The following is a 24147-nucleotide window of genomic DNA, read 5'->3' on the forward strand; positions in this document are numbered from 1 at the left end:
GCCACCCCACCCCAAAACGTTAATGACAGCTAGTGATGATGAGCTAATGGACAGTTAATGACAGCATAGTCACTGTCAGTGGTGTAAAGAAGATGCACAGTGGCACAGACGGGATGCAGGAGGTTAATGTGAGGTGTGTACGATCACACTGTAACATATATGTTTGGAAATATAAAAATAAGTAAATGAAAAACAAAATATAAAAAATACATGTATATAATGAATCGTGGGACAGTGTGGGAGTGAGAAACATAGATATTGGAACCACAGTGCCTCAGTTTTAATGCTAACTCCTAAGTTTACAACCTGTGTATCTTTGGACAAGAAACCTAGACTCTCTAGGCCTCAGTTTTCTACACCTGGAAAACTATAGGTAGCAAATCAATATTAGCACGTGTGCTCCTAGGTACAGATATGAACTTCTAAGGTTGCATGGTGCTGAACACATGAGTAATGGTATACAAGTGTTTGACCAATAAAAGCAATTGTGACGACCCAGTGTCACTCAGAAGCAGCTAAACACAGCTTCCTGCCGCTGCCAGTGCAGGTCTCAGCAATGCTTTTGATTCTTTTAAGTTGACTACTAAGAAGTCAGTTGTTGAACAGCAAACTCTTCTTTGATTACAAAGGCAAACATCTAAATTTTAGTGATCATTCTGATGCAGTAAACATGAAACTAAAGGCTTCTCACACAGTTAATAAGTGCAATCAACTCCAGAATAAATCAAGATAAAACAGACATATTATTTACTGAGCACCCATTTATAGCAGTCATTCTTCTAAGTTGCTGAACATATTTTGAGTAGAAGTCAGAGAACAAAGACAGATGTGGTGGTGTACACCTTTAATCTCTGCACTCAGGAGGCTGAGGCAGAAAGATCATGGGTTCAAGACCATCCTGAGCTACATGACAAGACTTTATCTCAAAAAAAAGTGTGCTAAAGACTCAAAGCATAATAGCAGTACAGCTAGCTAGGGTTGGCTCCCAAACAGCCAAATAAAATGGCACTTGTCTCTATGGCTCTGACAACCTGAAGGTTCAGAAACTTGCTTTTGTCACCACATGCATTCATTCATCCATCCAACAATCACTTATTGAGCATATGTTTTGTATCAGACAACTTATGTCAAGCCACTTGGAGAAAACAGACAGACAACAAAGCATTACAACCCTTGACTGCCTTCATCAAGCTGGTACAGGTGATGGCTTTTTGAAATTAAAATCCAAATATGTGCAAGTCAAAGTGAAAACCTAAAAACAAAAACTACTGCTAGCAGACTAAGTTATAATGAGATGAGCCTCAGGTCAACCATAGCTTTCGTTTTCACAAGACTAACTCAGGTGTCCCGTATCTCCCTGCCTATCTAGGATAGACCCACTTCAGGCAGGAGAGTACACTGTACGAATGGCATCATACATGGCTTTAACAAACATGTGAGTGCTCCGAGTTGTGAGTCCCTTTTCCAAGCTTTACAACCATTCCCTCGTCCATCTCCCACCCACGCTCCCTCTCTCACTACTCTTCTCAAAAAGATGGCAGTCCACTAGCTAACACTTTCTGCATTACAATTGAATTCCCATTTTACCCCCTCAAATTTCTTCCCTTGTCATTCCAATTGAAGTTTTTCATGTCTTAAAACTTCTTCTGTTCAGAGCTATGGACATAATATTATCTATGCCAGAGAATGGTAACTCCATTTAATGTCTGTGGAATCTCAACTTAAATAAATCTCAGAGGGCTGGAGAGATGGCTTAGCGGTTAAGCGCTTGCCTGTGAAGCCTAAGGACCCTGGTTCGAGGCTCGGTTCCCCAGGTCCCACGTTAGCCAGATGCACAAGGGGGCGCACGCGTCTGGAGTTCGTTTGCAGAGGCTGGAAGCCCTGGCGCGCCCATTTTCTCTCTCTCCCTCTATCTGTCTTTCTCTGTGTCTGTCGCTCTCAAATAAATAAATAAATAATTTAAAAAAAATAAATCTCAGAGGATCACACCATATATGTGATGGGGATGGGGTGAGGAAGATGTGGTTACAGCAGATATCTACTGAAGTTGTAGCTCTATTGCCTCTCAAAATAATTATCTCCAAAACCCAATGAGGACTTGGGAACTTTTAGCTGCTGGTGAGTTTCCCATGGGCTCAGCCTAGACCCTTGGGCAGAGCTGACAGGAAAGGCTCCTAGCTCTTACACTCCACATGCAATCTTTACCCCCTCTAAGTCCCTACATGGAAGGAGGTCTTTGAACTTTTTGCTTTCTTTTCTCTCCATGGATTTTCCAGGCCCTCCACGTGGGCTCCCAAGCCACAGGAGTGTCTTTCCTTGGTTCTATACTTCCCTCAACAAATATAATCATTTAATATTTAAATAAAAAACAAAACAAAACAAAAAACAAATGAGGCATAAATTAATTTTATATGAATCATTAAGTATATTCCATCATGTGAATAAGCCAGACATTATACAAAAGTCAAAATTAAAACACAAACTTTGCAGGTTCGGAGTCCAACTTCAGCAGTACTTTGCTGCTGTGGCTCTGTGAACTACAAGCAGCACGTGGGGTTATACTGAAAGAGGCCACACCTGTGAAGAGTGTCAGTCGACATTTACAACACCAGCAAATAAACATCTGAACCAGGTTTGCCCACCTGCAAAAATAGTATCCCCAGTAAACTAAGGTACATTTCCTCAAAATAATGGAAAGGATCCTGTGGTACAACCATGCTCGGGGTCTTGTTGGTAACTATGTACACAGGAAGCTATTCTTGTACTTTAGTATGCTTTCTTGGGTGGAATAAGACAATCTCACATCTGAGGTGATGGGGGTCCCAGTAAAGATGTGAACTAAGTGTTCAGTTACTTAAGTGGGGCTTCAGAAGGGCTGGCAAGGCCAATGCCAAGACCTCATTCTCACAGCTCTACATGTGAGTTGCACACAGTAATAGCCAGAGACAATCTCCATGATGCATTAACCAATTAGAGTGGGACCAAGGCATCTACCAACATTCTTGTTTAATGATATAATGACAAGCAGGTCCCCAGCTCCTTCTAGTGAGTAGAATGAATGAAACCTCCAGAGTTTCATGGGTGCTACTTAAGCCCAGGTTATTCACTCAGTTCTGTTTTACAAAGAGCAAAGAGAATAATAGAAACTATCCACTGAATTTCTGTAGGAGAGGAAAAATAATGAAGTTTGTTTATTTATTTGAACTGCTGGGGATCAGACCTGGGATCTCATAAAAGCTAGGTAAATACTACCAATGAGCTACAACCCCAGGTTTTTGTTTGTTCGCTTGCTTAATTTTAAGATTTTAAAAAATGTGGTCAGGGCTAGGCATGGTGGTGCACACCTTTAATCCCAGCACTAAGGAGGCAGAGAAAGGAGGATCACCGTGAGTTTGATGCCACCCTGAGACTAAACAGTGAATTCCAGGTCAACCTGGGCTAAAGTGAGACTCTACCTCATAAAACCAAAAAAAAAAAAAAAAGTGGTCAAACATTATCCTGAATACAGTCTACAGAGAAGAATATAACTCAATCATCACCAATAGAACATTTTAAATGGGCAGAGCATGTTCCAAAAGTTGTCTATTCTTTGGAGGGTATATCTCATGGGCTATCCTAGTACCTACAACTTATTGGGTTTTCTTTAAATGTTTTCTGACTATAAAAACGTATAAATAGGGTATAAATAGCTTGCAGGTTAAGGCATTTGCCTGCAAAGCGTAAGGACCCAGGTTTGATTCACCAGAACCCATGTAAGCAAGATGTACAAGGTTGTGCATGTGTCTAGAGTTTGTCTGCAGTGGCTAGAAGCTCTGGCATGCCTATATTTATTCATTCATTCATTCATTCATCTCTCTCTCTCTCTCTCTCTCTCTCTCTCTCTCTCTCTCTCTCTCTCTGCTGCTTCTTTCTCCCTCTCTCTCAAACAAATAAATGTATAAATATTTTATATTGACCACTACCATGAATTTTTTATCCTCTCCCCGCCCCCTCCCACACACAAAAGGTATTTGAGTTTAGCAGAGAATCCGGCTCATGCCTGTCATCTCAGGTCAACATAGGAAGCTTGTCATGAGTTTAGGGCCAGCCTAGACATAGTGACTTTGGGGCTAGTATGGGCTACATAGTAAGTTTGAGGCCAGCCTGGTTCAAAGAATATCTAAATAACTAACTAGATAATACTAAAGTCATTTACTTTTTTTAAAGAATAAAATATTGATGTACATCTGAAAATATGAATTTGTTTTGATTAATATAAAGACAAAAATAAATTTTTATTAAGACTATTGTCACAGAAAATTATCAATTGCAATCTGAATTCATTAAATCTCTACAAAACCTTAGTCTAATTTGATGTGAAAGATAACTTAGACATAAGGTGTAATTCCCTACACAGGAAAGGACATTTATATTATATAAAGCATCATCTACTGGAGAGACCTCAGAGCAAAAGTTCTACAATTAGTACTCAAAGGAAAACTTTACAAGCCCAATGAACTAGGTTATTCTAGGGGTTGGTTGGTTTGTGTTTGTCTTGCTTTGGGTGGTGCAGGGCCTTACGTATTAATGTTTTACAATGCTAGAAAGCTAAAATCTTCAATGACATTTTTCTTTTCTTTTGGTTTTTCGAGGTAGGGTCTCACACTAGTCTAGGCTGACCTGGAATTTACTATGTAGTCCCAGGGTGGCCTCGAACTCACAACGATCCTCCTACCTCTGCTTCCTGAGTGCTAGGGTTAAAGGCTTGTGCCACCATGCCCAGCTCAATATTTTTCATATAATTATTGTCTATACTATACCACCAAGACCAGTACCTAGCTGATTCTATAACTGCAGAGAAACTGGGAAACTGACTTTGCCAAGACATTTGATATAATGTTCCTTATCCCCTCAAGACATGGTAAAAGTTCACACTGCTGTTTATGACCATCATGAACTAGTATGGTTTATATGAAGACACTGGAATCCAAAGGTTAGGCACCAGGTAGGACTAAACTTACCAAGAACAATGACCACAGTCTTCAGAAGACTCATCATGGTATCCCGATTCCGCCTAGGTCCAGAACTGTGCCGAGACATCCTCATAGTCCTCTGGCGAACATAGCCAAAGATGTGAGCATAAAGAACCACCATGACCACAAAAGTCACCAAATTGAAAATGGCCCAGAAGACTAAGTAGGAGTCACTGTACAGGGGTGCCATGTTGGAACAGTGATCAATGTCACAGATGCAGTTCCAGCCTACGCTGGGGATAGCGCCCATAACAATGGCCATGGTCCAAATGACCACGATGACCACCACCACTCTCCGGTTGCTCATCCGTGTGTGGAGTTGCATGCGAAAAACTGTAATGTGCCTCTCAATTGCAATAGCCAGTAAATTGGCCACAGAGGCCGTCAGGCTGGTATCAATGAGGCCCTGGCGGAGGAGCCACGTGCTCACAGTCAGTCTCCGAGTATTGGGTCCTGTGTTGAACATTAGGTAGAAGTAGGCCAACCCGGCAAAGAAGTCTGCAGCTGCCAGATTAGCCATTAAGTAATAAATAGGGAAATGAAAGCGGCGGTTGACGTAGATGGCCACCATGACCAATAGGTTGGCCAGCATGATGAAGATACAGACAGTAATCCCAAGTCCCATCACCAGCTTGCTGACTGTGTTCCATTCTGTGGCAAGATACTTCCCACTCCGGTTGTAAAAGAAGGCGATGGATTCATTGTAGAAGCACTGTGGCTCATTCATGGCTGTGGACTAAAAGAGAAAGGAGGAAAACATTATGAATAAATAGAAAAAAGAAACCACTGGTCCAGAATGAAAGATTTACACAAAGCACAAAACTTCTATAGCATGTAAGGCAAAAAATTAAATCCAAAAATTTGAAAATTGACCCAGAATAATGGTCAATGATTATACTGACATTCGATGGCTTCCCAGTGCTCAAGATGAAAGACAGTGAGGGTTAAATAAATGACAAGGTCTCTGCTTGGTGGTTACATGACATTGAAGTATAACAAAAAAAGCCACATGGCACAGAAATCTTACTTAAAATACATGAGACAGCCAAAAATTTTGCAGAACCTGCCAATTGGACTATTTACCATAGGGAAATCTCTTTTTGACCTGTTATTTAGGGCATCTATAAACACGGGTGGTTTTTATAAAGGCATTGCTAGCCTATTATTCTGCATTTCTATTCTCACAGAGTGTGTGTGACCTGTGACAGACATTTGGTAACAAGCTCCCACAAGAACTGTCAGCCCCAACATCTCAAAGGTCACCATGTATCAAAGGTTCTTTGGCCAAAGCCAGCATGTGCTGTTTGACATTCCTGTGGTCAACACGGCCTACCCAGGACTCTTCATCTGCAGAACAGCATTCTCTATGACGTTAGAACGCTTCTTTTTTGCTTGGAGGACTTAATGTAAGCAGTTGACACTTGACACTGCCTCAGTTAGAAGTAAAACATGATGAGAGGAAGTTTGTTTCTTCAAATGTAGAATGGCAATGCTTTATAACATGTTTACTTGTTTTTTTTTATCATCAATAGTTATTACATATTTACTTATCATTTATACTCACATTTTAGTCCAGAATGGATCAACACTAACATAAGCAGTCAATAAAAATATCAAAACAAAATTAGAAAAAGGAAAGGTACACATCACATAGGAAAAGCATTATTTTCTCTAAAACCTTACGTTCATGAGACTGCTAAAATTAGAAAATACTCCAGGAAGACATTTCATATCCTATCTTTTCCTTTAAATATGGGCTTTTAATAATTTACTTACCAAAATGACAGGTGAAGCACTTTTTTTTACAGTCTAGAGATTAAACCAAGGGCCACATACATACTAGGTAAGCACTCTACAACTGAGATAGTCTGCAACCCTCTTTTTATTATTTTTTTTAAATTTTGAGACAAATTATCACTACATTGCCCAGACTGGCCTTTACTAACCATGTAACCCAAGCAGAACTTGAACTTTAGATCTTCTTACCTCAGTCTGCCAAGTAACTGGGATGATGGGTTGGCACCACCTGCTTCAGCTTAATTATTTTTATTCATTATTTTTGAGCAATGATTCTACTGAACATTCATAGGTTATATATAAATATTTACTAAATGCTAAATAAAAAGTAAAATGACTAAGTCTTTTGATTTGTCTAGACATCTCAAGTATCTTTCATCATTTAGATATTAACAACTGTTAGGTCACACTTCTAATACTACATGTAATATGTTGTATGACTATCTCATTATTTTTCTGCCCATTAAAGAGTTCCAGGAGAAGAGACAAGACCTCATCTACCATTGCTTATCACCTTCTATATTATCCACAGGAATTCACTCCCTAGAAATTAAAGAACTCCACTTGCAATGTTTCATTCTACCCCAAACCCTTGCCACAACTGTAGGTAATGTATCTACTTTTCTTGCCTTTCATTTTCTTGACATCATTTCAAATGACCTTCTATCCCATTACAACTCAACCATCCACACCCATGGCCACACACCCAGACTGTGTAACCACCCAGAGCTATCTCCCTTTGGAAATACATGAGTCATTCTAATTACTCATTATAATTCCCCATTCTTCAAATTTTCTCATTTGACCCCCAATGTGTCAGTTTTTTGAAGGAATCTATTTCCTTGATCCTTCTAGCTTCTCTCAGCAGAATACCCTCCTTTTCTACTCTTCTTCCTCTTGTGCAAATTTTATAGTGATTGATGTTAATCTCTTTACTGAGAACATAGAAACATAGTCTCTTCTTAAAGACATTGGAGTGTAATTTCCTTCAGAGTTTAGAATTTTTCTGGTTTTAAGAACAGTTATATAGTACATATTCGTATGTAAGATTCCCAACAGAATGTGAGGCAACTTCATGACCACACACATTAAATGGCAAGCAAAATGTGAGTACATGAATATGATCAGCGAATTCATCATTAATTCTTTCAGACTTTTTGTCACTAAGTGAACTTAACAAACTTACTTGATTTGGGAGATATTTAGATAAGGGAGCAACGAATTTTAGCATTTAATGTCTTACTTTATCAATTAACCTCTGTACTTACTTTATCATTTAATCTCTGTACTTCAAAAACAACATATTCGAATAACATAAGTCTTACACAAATACAATTTGTTGCAACTTCCATATATACTAAGGCTTCTGAAAAAAGTCAAGGAAAATCCACACATCTGTTAACTTTGTGTGTGTCTTGCTATGTTGCCCAGGCTGACCTAGAATCCATATAATCCTCCTGCTACCGCTCCCTGAGTGCTCGGGTTGGTAACCACATGTGACAGCTGCAGATTGATGCCAGTGTAAATTCATATCTCTCCTCATCTGGGATGTCAAGTGTTAAGGGTTTCCTCCTAATTACTAGTTTATTCATTCTGCACAATAGCATTTTATACTTATCTACAACTCTCAAACATTTGAGCACCCACTTCTGTCTTTACAGTAGCAGTTTCCAGGAAAAAAACAAAAACCATGAGATTGAAATTCCCTGTCTTTTTTCCCCAGCCAAAAGACAAAATGACCTATTCAGTTTCCTACCATTGTCACTCATGTGCTCTGAATTTCATCACTGCCTACTATTTCAAGAACTCTGGGTTATTAATTGCTTCCTTTTTTCTCTATCTCAGTTTCCTTCCCTTTCTCTCATGCTGATTTTTCCTTCTCTTTCTACCTAATCACCCTTTCTTTGCCTCCTACACCACAATGTCTAATCAACATTCAAGATTAAGTTTCTTGAAAAAAAACAAACAAACAAAGAAGCATTCCCCATGATCTCATGGTCACCTTTCAGCCTGCTCGGTTTGACTCTTTTCTCTTCAAAGACAAATCCTCTCAATATCTCCCACTGATTTCTGATAGTATGGTTTCTACTTACTCATCTTTTAAATGCATTCACTAGTCAGGCTCTTAAGATTCTGCAACTTGCCAAAGTGTCTCTCATTTTGGAGTGACTGTTCCAACAAACTTACCAGTGTTCTCCCTTGGCTATACCACAGCACCGGACAGGTGATCACAGAGAGGCTCTTTCCTTAGCTTCTGTGACATCATACTCTTGGGTTTTCCTTGTTCTCTCTGACTGGTCCTGCTCAGTCATTTTTAGGAATTTCTTTTCCTCCGACTCATATGGATACTTCTGCATTATTTATGTTCTCATTCATTCAACACACTCATTGAATTATGCAATTAATTTCTGAAGGTTTCAATTACCCTTTGTATTCCACATGCTCCCAGATCTATATGTTTAACCCACTTTTACCTCCTTAACTCTAGGAAAATGTTGAACTATCTACTGACATCTCTAGTGACTATCTCATAAGTGTTTCAGTTAGTGTTCAAAGTGATCTCAAGTTTGTAATTTTATCTACCTCATGATCCCCAACACCTTCCTTCACATATTTATTCTGTATCCCAGTGAGTAGAAAATCAATCTTCCCAGTGGCCTACATGCTGAACTTGAAATTCCTCTTTCTCTCTCATCCTCATCATAAATCAATAAATAAATATTGGAAATTCTCCATTCTAACTATCTGCTCCACCTGTCATAATCATCAGTATTACTACAACATCTTCCTAAATTCCTTCTACCCAGTGCCAGTCTATTCTTTGGTGATTTTTTTTTTAAAGACAGCCATGTTATTCCCTTACTGAAAATGCTAACAACTTATAAGTGTGCTCAGAATGAAAAATAAACCATGCTGTTAATGGCTTCAAACTCTGCTTCAGCTGTTTAATATGCCATGCTCTCTCTACCATGGGCACCTAACATCAGTAAGAACATGCTTTCCTCAATAAGAATCACCTAGAGGGTTTATAAACACCCACATGGTGGCCCTATCCACCAGAGCTTTGATTTAGTAATCTGAGCCAGCACTCCAGGTTATGTGCTGAGGCTGCAGGCCAGAACCACACTCTGTTTCAATTGTGAAATATCACTCCTTGTAGTCATTCATCCCATACAGCCTTAAGTAGAGCAAAGTGTAGCCTACCAGGTACCTATAGCTCCTCTACAATGACATGTACCTCATGAAATAATAATTGCTGAATTATCTACTCATTTCCCTCCACTGGGTTGGAAACCCTGTCAGGTGAAGATTCTAGCTTTCTTATTCACTGTGTAGACCAGCACACTATTAGATAGACTGAATACTGAATATATATTGCTTACATTAATAAATTCAAAATAATTCAAAAATTGTTTGTGCTTTATGATTTTCCTTCTTCAACGGATTTACAAAATTATAAATGCAAAATTCTGTTTTCTCCATTAGCTCCTCCTGGTAATCGTTTACTGCTTCTTCACAAAAGAGGTTTCAAAATGAAGTTTCAACCGTATATTATTTCACAGCATTCCAAAAATTACCTACAAAGTCAAGCAGGAATTTATAGTGCAACTTTGCATCCCTTTTCAAATAAAAAAATATTAAAATTTACTTAAACATAAACAGTAAAGAACAACAAGCTTAAAAAGTAAAAATTGCCCTTATTAGTCACAATATTTTAAATTAAATAAAACTGGCAAATTGTCTCTAATAGTGTCCCAGGTTCTAAACCAATAATGAATATATGACTCAATTTTACACCATTTTCATCAGACATTGAATGGCAATACCATAAAATTATATTGTTTATGAAAGTCAGTTTTATTGCCTGGAAAAGGAGAAAAATAGACTAAATTATTCATAAACTTTATTACACACTGAGACTTCTGTAGTAAAAACTTTCATGAAAATTATTAATGAACTATAAAAGAAGTTGCGAATGTATCAAGAATTCAAATATAAGGGTATAAATAGTATGCCTGAGAAAAGGGAGTCTCAGCTAGATAGACTAAGAGCAACAGAACTGCCTTGAAGTAGGAAATAAACCTCTTCTCCAGCTGTCTGCAGAAAGTACCAGGTGTGGGAATAAGCAGCGACTCTGCAAGAGCTCCCTGCAGTATCAGAAGGCCAGCATCAATCCAGAGAAAATCTAACTTAAGTAGAGTTGTATTGAAAGCCAATAAGATCATCATGGCTAGTATGCTACAGCAAACAAATCTATCCTCATATAGTCTAGAGGTCAAAAGTTTAAATGAGATATAATCAAGGTGCTGGCAAAGCTGTGTTTCTTTCCAGAGGCTATAAAAGAGAATGCATTTTCCTCTTCTACAGTGTTTACCATTTACCCTCATTCCTTTGCTCATGAGCTCTTCCACCTTCACTAGCCAGTCATGGCTAATGAAGTCTTCCTCACACTGCATCACTCTTATACTGGCTCTTCCTCCTCCCTCTTCCATAGTTAAGGACCCTTATGATTAGACTAAACTCACCAGGTTAATCTAGAACCCATCTTCTTAAATTGTGGGCCACGACTCCTTGTGGTGACGCATTACTCAATGTGGAGGGCCATAAAAAATTGGTAATAGTAAAGGTTTGCTGAACATACAACCCAAAATTAATTCATAATTTAGTATGTCATGTATCTGAGATGTTTCTGGTAATACTCACAGTACTGCATTGCCATATTTTGCTGCAGCCTTGGTTCTGCACATGCTGCGCATGCTGTCTGAAATACTTCAGCTCCCATTTGATACAACTGTACATGATATATTTTTACTGTATAAACAAAGTTTTCTGCTCTTATAGAAAAAAATACAATGAATGGCTTAACTGTAGAAAACAAAGACTTTTTCTATTTTCCTATCATCATTACTCAGTATGTAAATACCAAATTAGTGTATCTTTGGATTATGTCAAGACGCTTCATTATAAAAACTGCTGTTTGAGGGACTGGAGAGATTGCTCAGTGGTTAGGGTGCCTACCTGCAAAGCCTAATGACCTAAGTTCTATTACCCAGTACCTACTGAAAGCCAAATACACAAAGTGGTACATGCATGCATGCATCTGGAATTTGTTCGGAGTGGCTAGAAGACTTCGCATGCCCATCCTCTCTCTCTTTCTCTTTCCCTCTGTTTGCAAAATAAACAAATGAAATAAAACATCTTTAAAAATTGTTTTAAAATTTCTGTTTCAATTGTTGTCATGAATTTCATTTTAAAAAGTCATGAAGTGGGCTGAAAAGATGACTCAGTGGTTAAGAGCACTTCCTATGTAAGCATGAGGATCTGAGGAGACCTGAGAGAGGTGGTTAGAATTCAACTACTAGAACCCACATAAACAGGAGGGCATGGTAAAGCATGTTAGTAACTGCAGTCCTATAGGGAAGCAGATATCAGGGAACTGTTGGTGCTTATAAAAAAAAAAAAATGGCAAGCTCTAGGATCAGTAAGAGACTTTGACAAAAAGAGAAAAGAAAAGAAAAGAAAAGAAAAGAAAAGAAAAGAAAAGAAAAGAAAAGAAAAACAATGGCAGAGACAGATAAAGTGGGAAACCCAGCATTCTTCTCCAGTTACCATAGGCACTCTCTATATATACACCACACACACATGCATACAACATAGCACATCACATGTCATACACACATACAATATATTAAACACACCAAAAAATATATATTACAAGAATTCTGACTAGAGATTATGTGTTGGTTTAAATCAGGTGTTCCCAAGAAAGTACTGTATTTTGAGTATTTGATCCCTAGCTGGTGGCAATTTTGGAGATGGAATTTTCCTGGAGGAGATATATTCCTGAGGACAGACTTAGGAGTGTTATAGCCAGCCTCCCCGCCTCCTCCCTCCCCGCTTTGCAAGAGATTAAGATCAGTTCACTCTCTTGCTACTATTTTCCATCTGCTTACAGTCTTGAGACAAAGCTCATGCTGTGCTTTCCCTTGCTGTTATGAAGCTTTGTCTCAAGACTGTAAGCCCAAATAAAAACTGTCATCCTATCAGCTATTTTTAGTTGGGTGCATTGTCCCTGCAACAAGAAAGGTAGATAAAATATAGTTATAATTTGATTTGATTTTGGAATCTCAAGGATAAAGAAAATTCCTAGGAGTGTACAGATATTAAGAAATAAATATACAAAATGCAAACAAATCAAATACCTAAGGCAGAGAGAACAGAATGCCCTCGTGTTTTTGATATGGAATTCTTAAGGATAGGACTTAAGCAACCAGAATCTCCACTGAATACAGAAAATGTCTGAGACTCATAAATCCACAGCCAATTAACATTCTCACATTAGAACAATGAAGTAAAGAAGAATATGGCTGATATTTCCTTCCTAAAGAAAGATCTATAAAAGTAAACCATAAGAAAAGGGAGGAAAGCCAAAGTTTAAGTAGTTATGATTTAAGTGCAAACTATGCTCCACAGGTCCATGTGTTTGAAGACTTGGTCTGCAGCTAGTGATACTGGTCTTGAGGACATGGAACCATTTGGACATGAGGCCTAACTTGCACACATAGGGCTATAGTGAAAGTATACAGGCCAGCTCTACTTCAAGCTAGAGCTCACTTCATAAAGTAACCACCTCATGCTCTCACCATCATGCCTTTCCTGCCATATGGACTGTATCTCCTGAACTGTGAGCCAGATATACCCTTTCTTCCTTACATTGTATTTGTCACAGCAACAAGGAAAAGTAACTAATAAAAAATAAAGCATACATACAACAGAATAAAAATATACCCAAGGCATATGGTTGTTTTCACATGGTTATAAACATCAATATAATAAATGATTCTTATACTAAACTCTCCTTAATAGAGAAGAATTAATAATGTTGGCTTATAATCATTTATTGTAAAAAGACCTTGAGTTGTGGAAGCAGAATGTGCATAAATATTAATTTTCTCTGTTGTTCACATAAAAATCTTATTCTGAAGCCAGGTGTGGTGGCGCACACCTTTAATCCCAGCACTTAGGAGGCACAGGTAGGAGGATCACCAGGAGTTTGAGGCCACCCTGAGACTACATAGTGAATTCCAGGTCATCCTGAGCTATAGTGAGACCCTACCTCCAAAAAAAAAATCTTATCCTGGCAGTTGACAGGGGAAGGACTGAAAGTTTAAGGCTAGCCTGGGCTACATGGCAGGACTCTGTCCCACCAAAATTAAAACATTACTTAAGTTGTAACAAAGTTCAAACATACATTTCAATGTGCTGATTAATAAACTGCCAATATGAGTAATACACTAAAGTAAGATAGCTTCATGTTATTGAAAAAATAGAAAAAGATAAATAATCTATAGAACAAAATTTTGTACATGTAAGTTCATAAGTGGTCTTCTCGTTTTTTTTTATTTTTTTGTTTATTTTTATTTATTTATTTGAGAGTGAAAGACAGGCAAACAGAGAGAGAAAGAGGTAGATAGAGAAAGAGAGAATGGGTGCACCAGGGCCTCCAGCCACTGCAAACAAACTCCAGATGCATGCGCCCCCTTGTGCATCTGGCTTAAGTGGGTCCTGGGGAGCCAAGCCTCGAACATAGGTCCTTAGCCTTCACAGGCAAGTGCTTAACCATTAAGCCATCTCTACAGCCCAGTTTTCTTCTTGTTTTTAGCAAAGCCATTACTATTTATTGAAAAAAATGTAGGGACAAACCAGATATGTATTTACATACAACTCAGTAAGTACTTTTTAATAAAAGAGATCACTCTAAAATCCAAATCACTACAATTATAAATACTGCTGAAGTAAGACACTACCAAATTTTGCCCTGTGTAAGGAACAAAAATATAGTTATATAGTCATGCCAGTTTGGGAAGATGGGTCAGTGGCTAAAAGTGCGCAAGCATGAGGACCTGAATCAGATCCCTATCACCCAAATAAAATGACAAACATGGCCACTTATACAGTAAGTGCTCCCTAGTCAGTCAGTCTGACCAAAAAAATGGGAGCTCCAGGTTCAGTAAAACACTGAGAGAAATGGGGTCAAAGAACAATAGACCTGAAGTCTTCCTCTGGCCTCCACGCTGCATGTTCACAGGGTCCACGCACATCGACACAAATACACACACACATACATACACAGACAGAGAATTATTCCAAAATTAAGTTGTTCTCAATGGTGAAAAGTCCATATTCGTGCCCTTTCCTCATCTCCCAGTCACTACATCTCAGAATAATGAAGTTGGTCCTTCAATAACCAATTGGCAGAGCAGAAGTTCCCAGTATCTCATCCTATGTGCAATGGCAAAAGTCATAATTACCTTCTAAGACTAAGCTCTAAGGACAAACATATGTTGCTCATCTGAGTTCACTGTGTTGTCCATGTATTCATCCACACATTCCCAGGTATTTATGGAATGTCACTTATAAACACCGGCACCACACAATACCTTTGAAAGGCACCAAAAATGATACACCTGAGTGTCTGCTGGAGCCTTTCATGGTCCTTCTGATGTGCTCTTTAATCTCCCACAAGACAATTACATGTTCATTACTGGGAAGAACAGGAAACACCTGGCATAAATTCACAGACTAGTAATTAACCCCATATGGTTTGGGAGGAATTGAGATAAGAATATAAATATGTGCTCTATTGGCATGCTTTATGAAGATTTTCACCTGTGCTGGCTAAAGAACCAGCAATGTGGCACTAATGAGGCCAACTTGGTCCACACTTCATTTCAAGCACAGTGGAGTGAATGAGGATGTGTGTCAGTCTCAAAGCAGGTCTACCTCCTCATTCTGATGTCCCCTGAGGAGGATGGCTTGCAGTAAGGTGCAGAATAGCCTCGTCTCAACTTCCTCAGTTTTAATCCAGGCATAAAAGATTTCTAAGGCCTTTTCACACTTCTAACTATTAAATCTAAAATAATCATATTTTCTACACACTTTCACCAATTAACATTAGGAAAGAGATAGCATGGAGTTTATTTAAATGTTTTTAAGTTTATTGTGAAGAAAATAGTTGTCATGCTCTTTAGAGCTTCAATTAGAAAAAGTAGGATGATTTCCCGCTAAAGCTTAAATAAGAGGTTACAAAACAATACTGACTACAAGCTTTAAAATGTTTTAAAACTAGATCCCTTATAATTGGTGAAAAATAGGCAGCTACCAAATTCTAAAAGGTTTATATTAAAAAGTACCTCAAGGGGTACTTTTCACAAAATGGCAATGTACAACAATATAATGTGCCTGTATGCAAAGCACCTATGGAAAATAGCATCATAAGGCAATGGAAACACTTAGCTCTCTTAAAACCCCCTACAAAAGCTGTTTTGTCATATTTGCCAAATTTCCAAAAAGAGAATTCTGTAGTGTCCCTAAGAAAAGAAACAAGAAAAGTCACTAAAAATACTCACTGAGGTACGACAGCACAAGTACCAGGCTTCCCTAGCAACAGGCTGTCCTGGATGATGAGGTTAGGAGTCTAACATTGTCGTGACAATTTTATACATGTATAAAATGGATTTTGGCTCTTTACCTCTCCTTATTTTCTCTTGTTCCCAAGTGAGCCTGTTCTTCTTCCCCACTAGTCTAGCTTCTACTTTGGAGTGTGTGTGTGTGTGTGTGTATGTGTGTGTGTGTGTGTGTGTGTATTCCACTGGATTTAATTAGGGTTTCTTGCATGAGCATGGGTTGGGGCTTATATACCTAGAGCATAAACAATTTACCAAGGACACCATTTTTTTATATTTGGCTAAAATACTTTTTATTTCTTTTAATTTTTTTATTAATTAGTTTTGTATTCAGCAAATACAATCAGTTGGGTACCATTATTAGACTCATCCATGACCAACCCCCTACTCTTGGCCCCTCCTTGTCAAGGTATATGGGTCATGCATTGTGGAGTTAGCCCACAGTTATGGGCAGGATAAATGTCGCTGCATATCATGACCCAACATGTGGCTCTGACATTCTTTTCGCCCCCTCTTCTGCAAAATTTCCCTGAGCCATGTTGGGTTCATTTTTGGTCTGCTTCAGTGATGAGGTGTTTGGGGCCTCTGGGTCTCTGGCCCTCTGATTTGGTAGGAGTTGATTTTTCTCTGTGTTGATCTCCTTCCCCCTTGTACTGGTTCCGGGTTCACCAGGAAACAGCACCCCAAGGACACCCGTCTTAAATACTGCTGAGAAATAGAAATGAGCCCTCGGTTTTGACTAGAGAAATGTGATGGTTAATCTCAGTTGTTGACAGGATTTAGAATCACCATAGAAACAAATCTATAAGCACATCTGTGAGGAAAGTTCTTTATTAGGTTGAGGTAGTAAGAACTAATATAAATGTGGACAAAGACATTTCATGGGCTAGAGACCTGGGCTGCATAAAAAGGCCACAGCTAGCTGAGTTCCAACATTTATCACTCTGCTTCCTTCCTACAGACTGAATGTGACCAGGGAACATGCTGCTCCTGCCACCATGCCTTCCCACATACAATGACTATATTCCTCAAACTGTAAGCTAAAATCAACCTTTCCTTCCTTAAGTTTCTCTCATAAGGTATTAATCATAGCAACAAGAAAATTAACTAATATAAGCAGTGATTTCAAACTAAAACCCACTCATAAAGCTAAGAGTCTTAAGATCTTCAGACCAGTAAAAGAAATCTATTTTCACACAATACAGATAAAAAGGAGGTTGGTATTTTTTTTACCTTAACTTCCAAGTTGGAAAATAAATTTAAAAACTTTAAGAAATCAGAGTATGGTGGCGTGTGCCTACATAACATCCCAGTACTCAGGAGGAAGAGGTAGGATATTGCAAGTTCAAGGTCAACTTGGGCTATATACCAAGACCTTGCTTCAAAAAAAAAACAAAACAAAATGGGGTTGAAGAGATGGCTTAGCAGTTAAGGTGCTTTCTTGTAAAGCCTAACGACCTGAGTTAAATTCTCTAGTACCCACATAAAGCCAGATTCACAAAGTGGCACATGCATCTGGAGTTCAGTCGCAGTGGCTAGAGGATCTGGCATGCCTATTTTTTTTAATCTCATATGCACTCAATCTCTTTCCCTCCCTGCATATCTCTCTCTCTCTCTCTCTCTCTCTCTCTCTCTCTCTCTCTCTCTTTCTCCCCTTGAAAAACAAATAAATAAAAATATTTTTTTTAATTTTTATTAACATTTTCCATGATTATAAAATATATCCCATGGTAATTCCCTCCCTCCCCACCCCCACACTTTCCCATTTGAAATTCCATTCTCCATCATAATACCTCCCCGTTAAAATCATTGTAATTACATATATACAATATCAACCTATTAAGTAGCCTCCTCCCTTCCTTTCTCCACCCTTTATGTCTCCTTTTCAACTTACTGGCCTCTGCTACTAAGTATTTTCATTCTCACACAGAAGCCCAGTCATCTGTAGCTAGGATCCACATATGAGAGAGAACATGTGGCGCTTGGCTTTCTGGGCCTGGGTTACCTGACTTAGTATAAAACTTTCCAGGTCCGTCCATATTTCTGCAAATTTCATAACTTCATTTTTCTTTACCGCTGAGTAGAACTCCATTGTATAAATGTACCACATCTTCATTATCCACTCATCTGTTGAGGGACATCTAGGCTGGTTCCATTTCCCAGCTATTATAAATTGAGCAGCAATAAACATGGTTGAGCATGTACTTCTTTTTTTTTAAATATTTATTTTGTTCATTTTTTATTTATTTATTTGAGAGCAACAGACACAGAGAGAAAGACAGATAGAGGGAGGGAGAGAGAATGGGCGCACCAGGGCTTCCAGCCACTGCAAACAAACTCCAGACACGTGCGCCCCCTTGTGCATCTGGCTAACGTGGGACCTGGGGAACCGAGCCTCGAACCGGGGTTCTTAGGCTTCACAGGCAAGGGCTTAACCACTAAGCCATCTGTCCAGCCCGAGCATGTACTTCTAAGGAAATGAGATGAGTCCTTAGGATATATGCCTAGGAGTGCTATAGCTGGGTCATATGGTAGATCAATCTCTAGCTGTTTTAGGAACCTCCACACTGTTTTCCACAATGAGTGGACCAGATAACATTCCCACCAGCAGTGCAGAAGGGTTCCTTTTTTTTCCACATCCCCACCAACATTTATGATCATTTGTTTTCATGATGGTGGCCAATCTGACAGGAGTGAGATGGACTCTCAATGTAGTTTTAATCTGCATTTCCCTGATGACTAGTGACGTAGAACATTTTTTTAGATGCTTATATGCCATTCGAATTTCTTCCTTTGAGAACTCTCTATTTAGCTCTATAGCCCATTTTTTGATTGGCTTGTTTGATTCCTTATTATTTAACTTTTTGAGTTCTTTGTATATCCTAGATATTAATCCTCTATCAGATATATAGCTGGCGAAGATTTTTTCCCATTCTGTAGGTTGCCTCTTTGCTTTTTTCACAGTGTCCTTTGTGGTGCAAAATCTTTGTAATTTCATTAGGTCCCAGCCCAATGGTTAATCTGTGGTTTTATTGCCTGAGCAATTGGGGTTGTATTCAGAAAGTCTTTGCCAAGACCAATATGTTGAAGGGTTTCCCCTACTTTTTCCTCTAGCAGTTTCAGAGTTTCAGGTCTGATGTTAAGGTCTTTAATCCATTTGGACTTAATTCTTGTGCATGGCGAGAGAGAAGAATCTATTTTCATCCTTCTGCAGATATTTATCCAGTTTTCAAAACACCATTTGCTGAAGAGGCTGTCTCTTCTCCAATGAGTATTTTTGGCATTTTTATCGAATATCAGGTAGCTATAGCTACTTGGGCTTACATCTGGGTCCTCTATTCTGTTCCACTGATCTACATGTCTGTTTTTGTGCCAGTACCATGCTGTTTTTGTTACTATGGCTCTGTAGTATAGGTTAAAATCAGGTATGGTGATACCACCAGCCTCTTTTTTGTTGCTCAGTATTATTTTAGATATTCGAGGTTTTTGTGATTCCAAATGAATTTTTGGATTGTTTTTTCTATTTCCATGAAGAAAGCCATTGGAATTTTGATAGGGATTGCATTAAATGTGTAGATTGCTTTAGGTAAGATTGCCATTTTCACGATATTGATTCTTCCAATCCAGGAACAAGGGATGTTTCTCCACTTTCTAGTGTCTTCTGCAATTTCTCGCTTGAGTGTTTTAAAGTTCTCATTGTAGAGATTCTTTACTTCCTTGGTTAGGTTTATTCCAAGGTATTTTATTTTTTTTGATGCAATTGTGAATGGGAGTGATTCTCTGATTTCATCCTCTGTGTGTTTGTTGTTAGCATATATGAAGGCTACTGATTTCTGTGTATTTATTTTGTATCCTGCTACATTGCTGTAGGTTTTGATCAGCTCTAACAGCTTGCTAGTAGAGTCTTTAGGGTCCTTTATGTATAGAATCATGTCATCTGCAAATAATGATAACTTGATTTCTTCCTTTCCAATTTGTATCCCTTTTATGTGTGTCTCTTGCCTTATTGCTATGGCTAAGACTTCCAAAACTATATTAAATAGAAGTGGGGACAGTGGATACCCTTGTCTTGTTCCTGATTTTAGTGGAAAAGCTTCCAGTTTTTCCCCATTTAGTAATATGTTGGCTGTAGGCTTGTCATAAATAGCCTTTATTATATTGAGATATGTTCCTTCTATTCCCAGTCTCGTAGGACTTTTATCATGAAGGGATGTTGGATTTTGTCAAATGCTTTCTCTGCATCTAATGAGATGATCATGTGATTTTTGTCCTTCAACCCGTTTATGTAATGTATTATAGATTTGCGAATGTTGAACCATCCCTGCATCTCCGGGATAAAGCCTACTTGGTCAGGGTGAATGATCTTTTTGATATACTCTTGTATTCTGTTTGCCGATATTTTGTTGAGAATTTTTGCATCTATGTTCATGAGGGAGATTGGTCTGTAATTTTCTTTTTTTGTTCTATCTTTGCCTGGTTTTGGTATCAGGGTGATGCTGGCCTCATAGAAGGAGTTTGGTAGAATTCCTTCTTTTTCTATTTCCTGGAAAAGCTTAAGAAGCAATGGTGTTAGCTCTTCCTTAAAAGTCTGGTAAAATTCAGCAGTGAATCCATCCGGGCCTGGGCTTTTTTTAGTTGGGAGATTATTGATAACTGTTCGGATCTCCATGTTTGTTATAGGTCTATTTAAGTGATTAATCTCATTTTGATTTAATTTAGGTAGGTCATATAGATCAAGGAAATCATCCATTTCTTTCAGATTTTCATACTTTGTGGAGTATATGCTTTTATAGTATGTCCCTATAATTTTTTGAATTTCTCTGGAATCTGTTCTGATGTTACCTTATTCATCTCTGATTTTATTAATTTGTGTCTCTTCTCTCTTTCTTTTGGTCAGATTTGCTAAGGGTTTATCAATCTTGTTTATCCTTTCAAAGAACCAACTCTTTGTTTCATTAATTCTTTGGATTGTTCTTTTTGTTTCTATTTCATTAATTTCTGCCCTAATCTTTATTATTTCTTCCCGTCTACTGATTTTTGGTTTGCCTTGTTCTTCTTTTTCCAAGGCTTTAAGGTGAAGCATTAGGTCGTTTACTTGCGACCTTTCTAATTTCTTAATATAGGCACTTAAGGCTATAAATTTACCTCTTAGAACTGCCTTCATTGTGTCCCAGAGATTTTGGTATGTTGTGTTCTCATTATCATTTGACTCTATAAATTTTTTGATTTCCTTTTTGATTTCTTCATTGACCCACTCATCATTTAGTAGTGTATTGTTTAGTTTCCATGATTTTGTGTATGCTCTATAGCCTTTCTTGCTACTGATTTGGAGTTTAATTCCATTGTGGTCAGATAGAATGCAAGGAATTATTTCAATTTTCCTGAATTTGTTAAGATTTGCTTTGTGTCCTAATATATGGTCTATTTTAGGGAATATTCCATGTGCTGCTGAAAAGAATGTATATTCTGCAGCCTTTGGATGAAATGTCCTGTATATATCTGTTAGGTCCATTCCTTCTATGACCTCATTTAGTCCAGATGCCTCTCTGTTTATTCTTTCCCTGGATGACCTGTCAATTGATGAGAGTGGGGTGTTAAAGTCACCCACCACCACTGTGTTTGGTGTTATCTGTGACCTTAGTTCTAATAGTGTTTGTTTGATGAATTTGGGAGCCCCCATGTTAGGTGCATATATGTTTAGGATTGTAATGTCCTCCTGTTGGAGTGTGCCCTTAATCAATATAAAGTGACCTTCCTTATCTTTCTTGACTAACGTCGGACTAAAGTCTACCCTGTCTGATATTAGGATAGCAACCCCTGCTTGTTTTCTAGGCCCATTTGCTTGAAACACCGTCTTCCAACCTTTCACCCTAAGATAATGTCTATCCTTTGTAGAAAGGTGAGTTTCTTGGAGACAACAAATTGTAGGATCCTGCTTTTTAACCCAGTCTGCAAATCTATGTCTTTTCGTTGGGGCATTGAGACCGTTGATATTAAGAGATATTATTGAAAAGTGTGTATTTATGTTTGCCATTTTTGTGTGTGTGTGTGTTTCTGGTTCTACCTGTGCTCTCTTCTGTTAACTGGTCTTTGAATATAGCTTGTTTTTTCTAGGTTCCTTATATGTGTGCTTTTCCTTTTGTTCAGCATGGAGGATTCTATCAAGTATTTTCTGTAGAGCTGGTTTTGTCTTCAAATACTCCTTTAACCTGCTTTTGTCATGGAATGTCTTTATTTCTCCATCTATTTGAATGGATAACTTTTCAGGATAAAGTAACCTTGGTTGACAGTTGTTATCTTTCAGAACTTGGAATATATCACTCCAAGCCCTTCTGGCTTTAAAAGTTTGTGTTGAATAATCTGCTGTAATCCTGATGGGCTTGCTTTTGTAGGTAACTTGATTTTTCTCTCTAACTGCTTTCAATATTTTTTCTTTGGTGTGTGTGTTTGGAAGTTTGATTATAATATGGCGAGGAGAGGTTCTTTCTGGGTTTTGTCTGGCTGGGGTTCTAAAGGCTTCCTGTATCTGTATTGGTACCTCCTTCCCAATTTGGGGGAAATTTTCCTCTATGATTTTGTTGAAGATGCCTACTATGCCTCTGGAGTGGAGTTCTTCTCCTTCTACTATGCCCTGAATTCTTATATTGGATCTTTTCATAGTGTCCCGAATATCGTGAAATTCCCACTCATACTTTTCTATAAGTTTGTCTTTCTCTTTGTTGGACTGCATTAGGTCTGCCACCTGGTCTTCTAGCTTAGATATTATGTCCTCTCCCTCATCCATCCTACTGGTGAGATTTTATACAGAGTTTTTTATTTCATTAACTGTGTTCTTCATTGCTAGTAATTCTGACTGGTTTTTCTTTATTATTTCTATTTCCCTATTTATGTCTTGTATTGCCTTCTTTATTTCATTAAATTGGTGTCCTGCCTCTTCTTTGATTCCTTTGATTTCCTCTTTCATTTCCTCTTTGATTTCTTCTTTGATTGTTTTCATGTGTTCTTTGACCTCTTTGAACATATTTATAATTATTCTTTTGAACTCTTTCTCAGGCATTTCCTCTAACTCTTTCTCACTGGAGGACATTTCTGATGCATTAATACTTTTAGGTGGATTTATATCGTCTTGCTTTTTAGTGTTTCTTGTGTTATAATGTATATATTTTTGCATCTTGGATTAAGTTAATGCTTGGATTTTCTAGCTAGCTGTGTATTCTTAGCTGTATCAATTGATTTGATGTAATATATTTTCAGGGTAGGACCTTAAGGTATTAGGTGTGGCTCTTAAGACTCTCAGAGTATCTACAAAGATGTTCTTAGGGGTTGAGTTTCCCTGCTATAGGAGTATTCAAGCAGGCTGAGTGGAATAAAATACAGGTAGATTCTAAAATTTAACTAAACACTGTACACATTCAATCAAAAACAGCCCCGAGTATGTATGCAAGAGTAGTTATTATAATGACCAGATCCTCTATCAACAAAGAGGTTTAGATTTCTAGTCTGCTGAGGGATCCAAGTCAGCTTGTGACCAAGTGAGACCCTTCCCTGGTGCAATCCCAGTTACCTGGGGTGATTTTGGTCTCAGTCAAGTTGCTGCCTGGGTCGTCGCGCTGCTGTTCTGATTTCTGGAGCTGGGCACTTGCTTTTCCTACGGGGCAAACTGAGCCGCTGCTGCTGCTGCTGTAGCTGCCACTGCTGGAGCCACCACTGCTGCTGAAGCTGCTGCTGCTGTGTCCACTGCCGCTGCTCCCCCTGAAGCTGCTGGTGCGGGATCTGCCGCTACTGCCGCTCCTGGGTCTGCTGCTGCTGGGGCCACTGGTACCAGTGCTGGAGCCGCTGATGTTGCTCCCGAACTCTGCTCCTGCTTGGGT

General features: G+C 38.5%; 1 protein-coding gene across 3 annotated transcripts in view; it reads right to left on the reverse strand.

Annotated features, from left to right (window-relative positions):
* Lpar1 (lysophosphatidic acid receptor 1) overlaps positions 1–24147 on the reverse strand; it is a 171277-nt gene that overhangs the window by 58203 nt on the left and 88927 nt on the right. For all 3 annotated transcript variants that reach the window (XM_045138102.1, XM_004657004.2, XM_045138093.1), the window contains exon 3: positions 5001–5748. In XM_045138102.1, coding sequence (XP_044994037.1) covers positions 5001–5748 — 748 coding nt within the window. The remainder of the gene's footprint in view (positions 1–5000; positions 5749–24147) is intronic.

Source organism: Jaculus jaculus, chromosome 1, assembly GCF_020740685.1.
Source record: "Jaculus jaculus isolate mJacJac1 chromosome 1, mJacJac1.mat.Y.cur, whole genome shotgun sequence".
Taxonomy (NCBI): Eukaryota; Metazoa; Chordata; class Mammalia; order Rodentia; family Dipodidae; genus Jaculus; species Jaculus jaculus.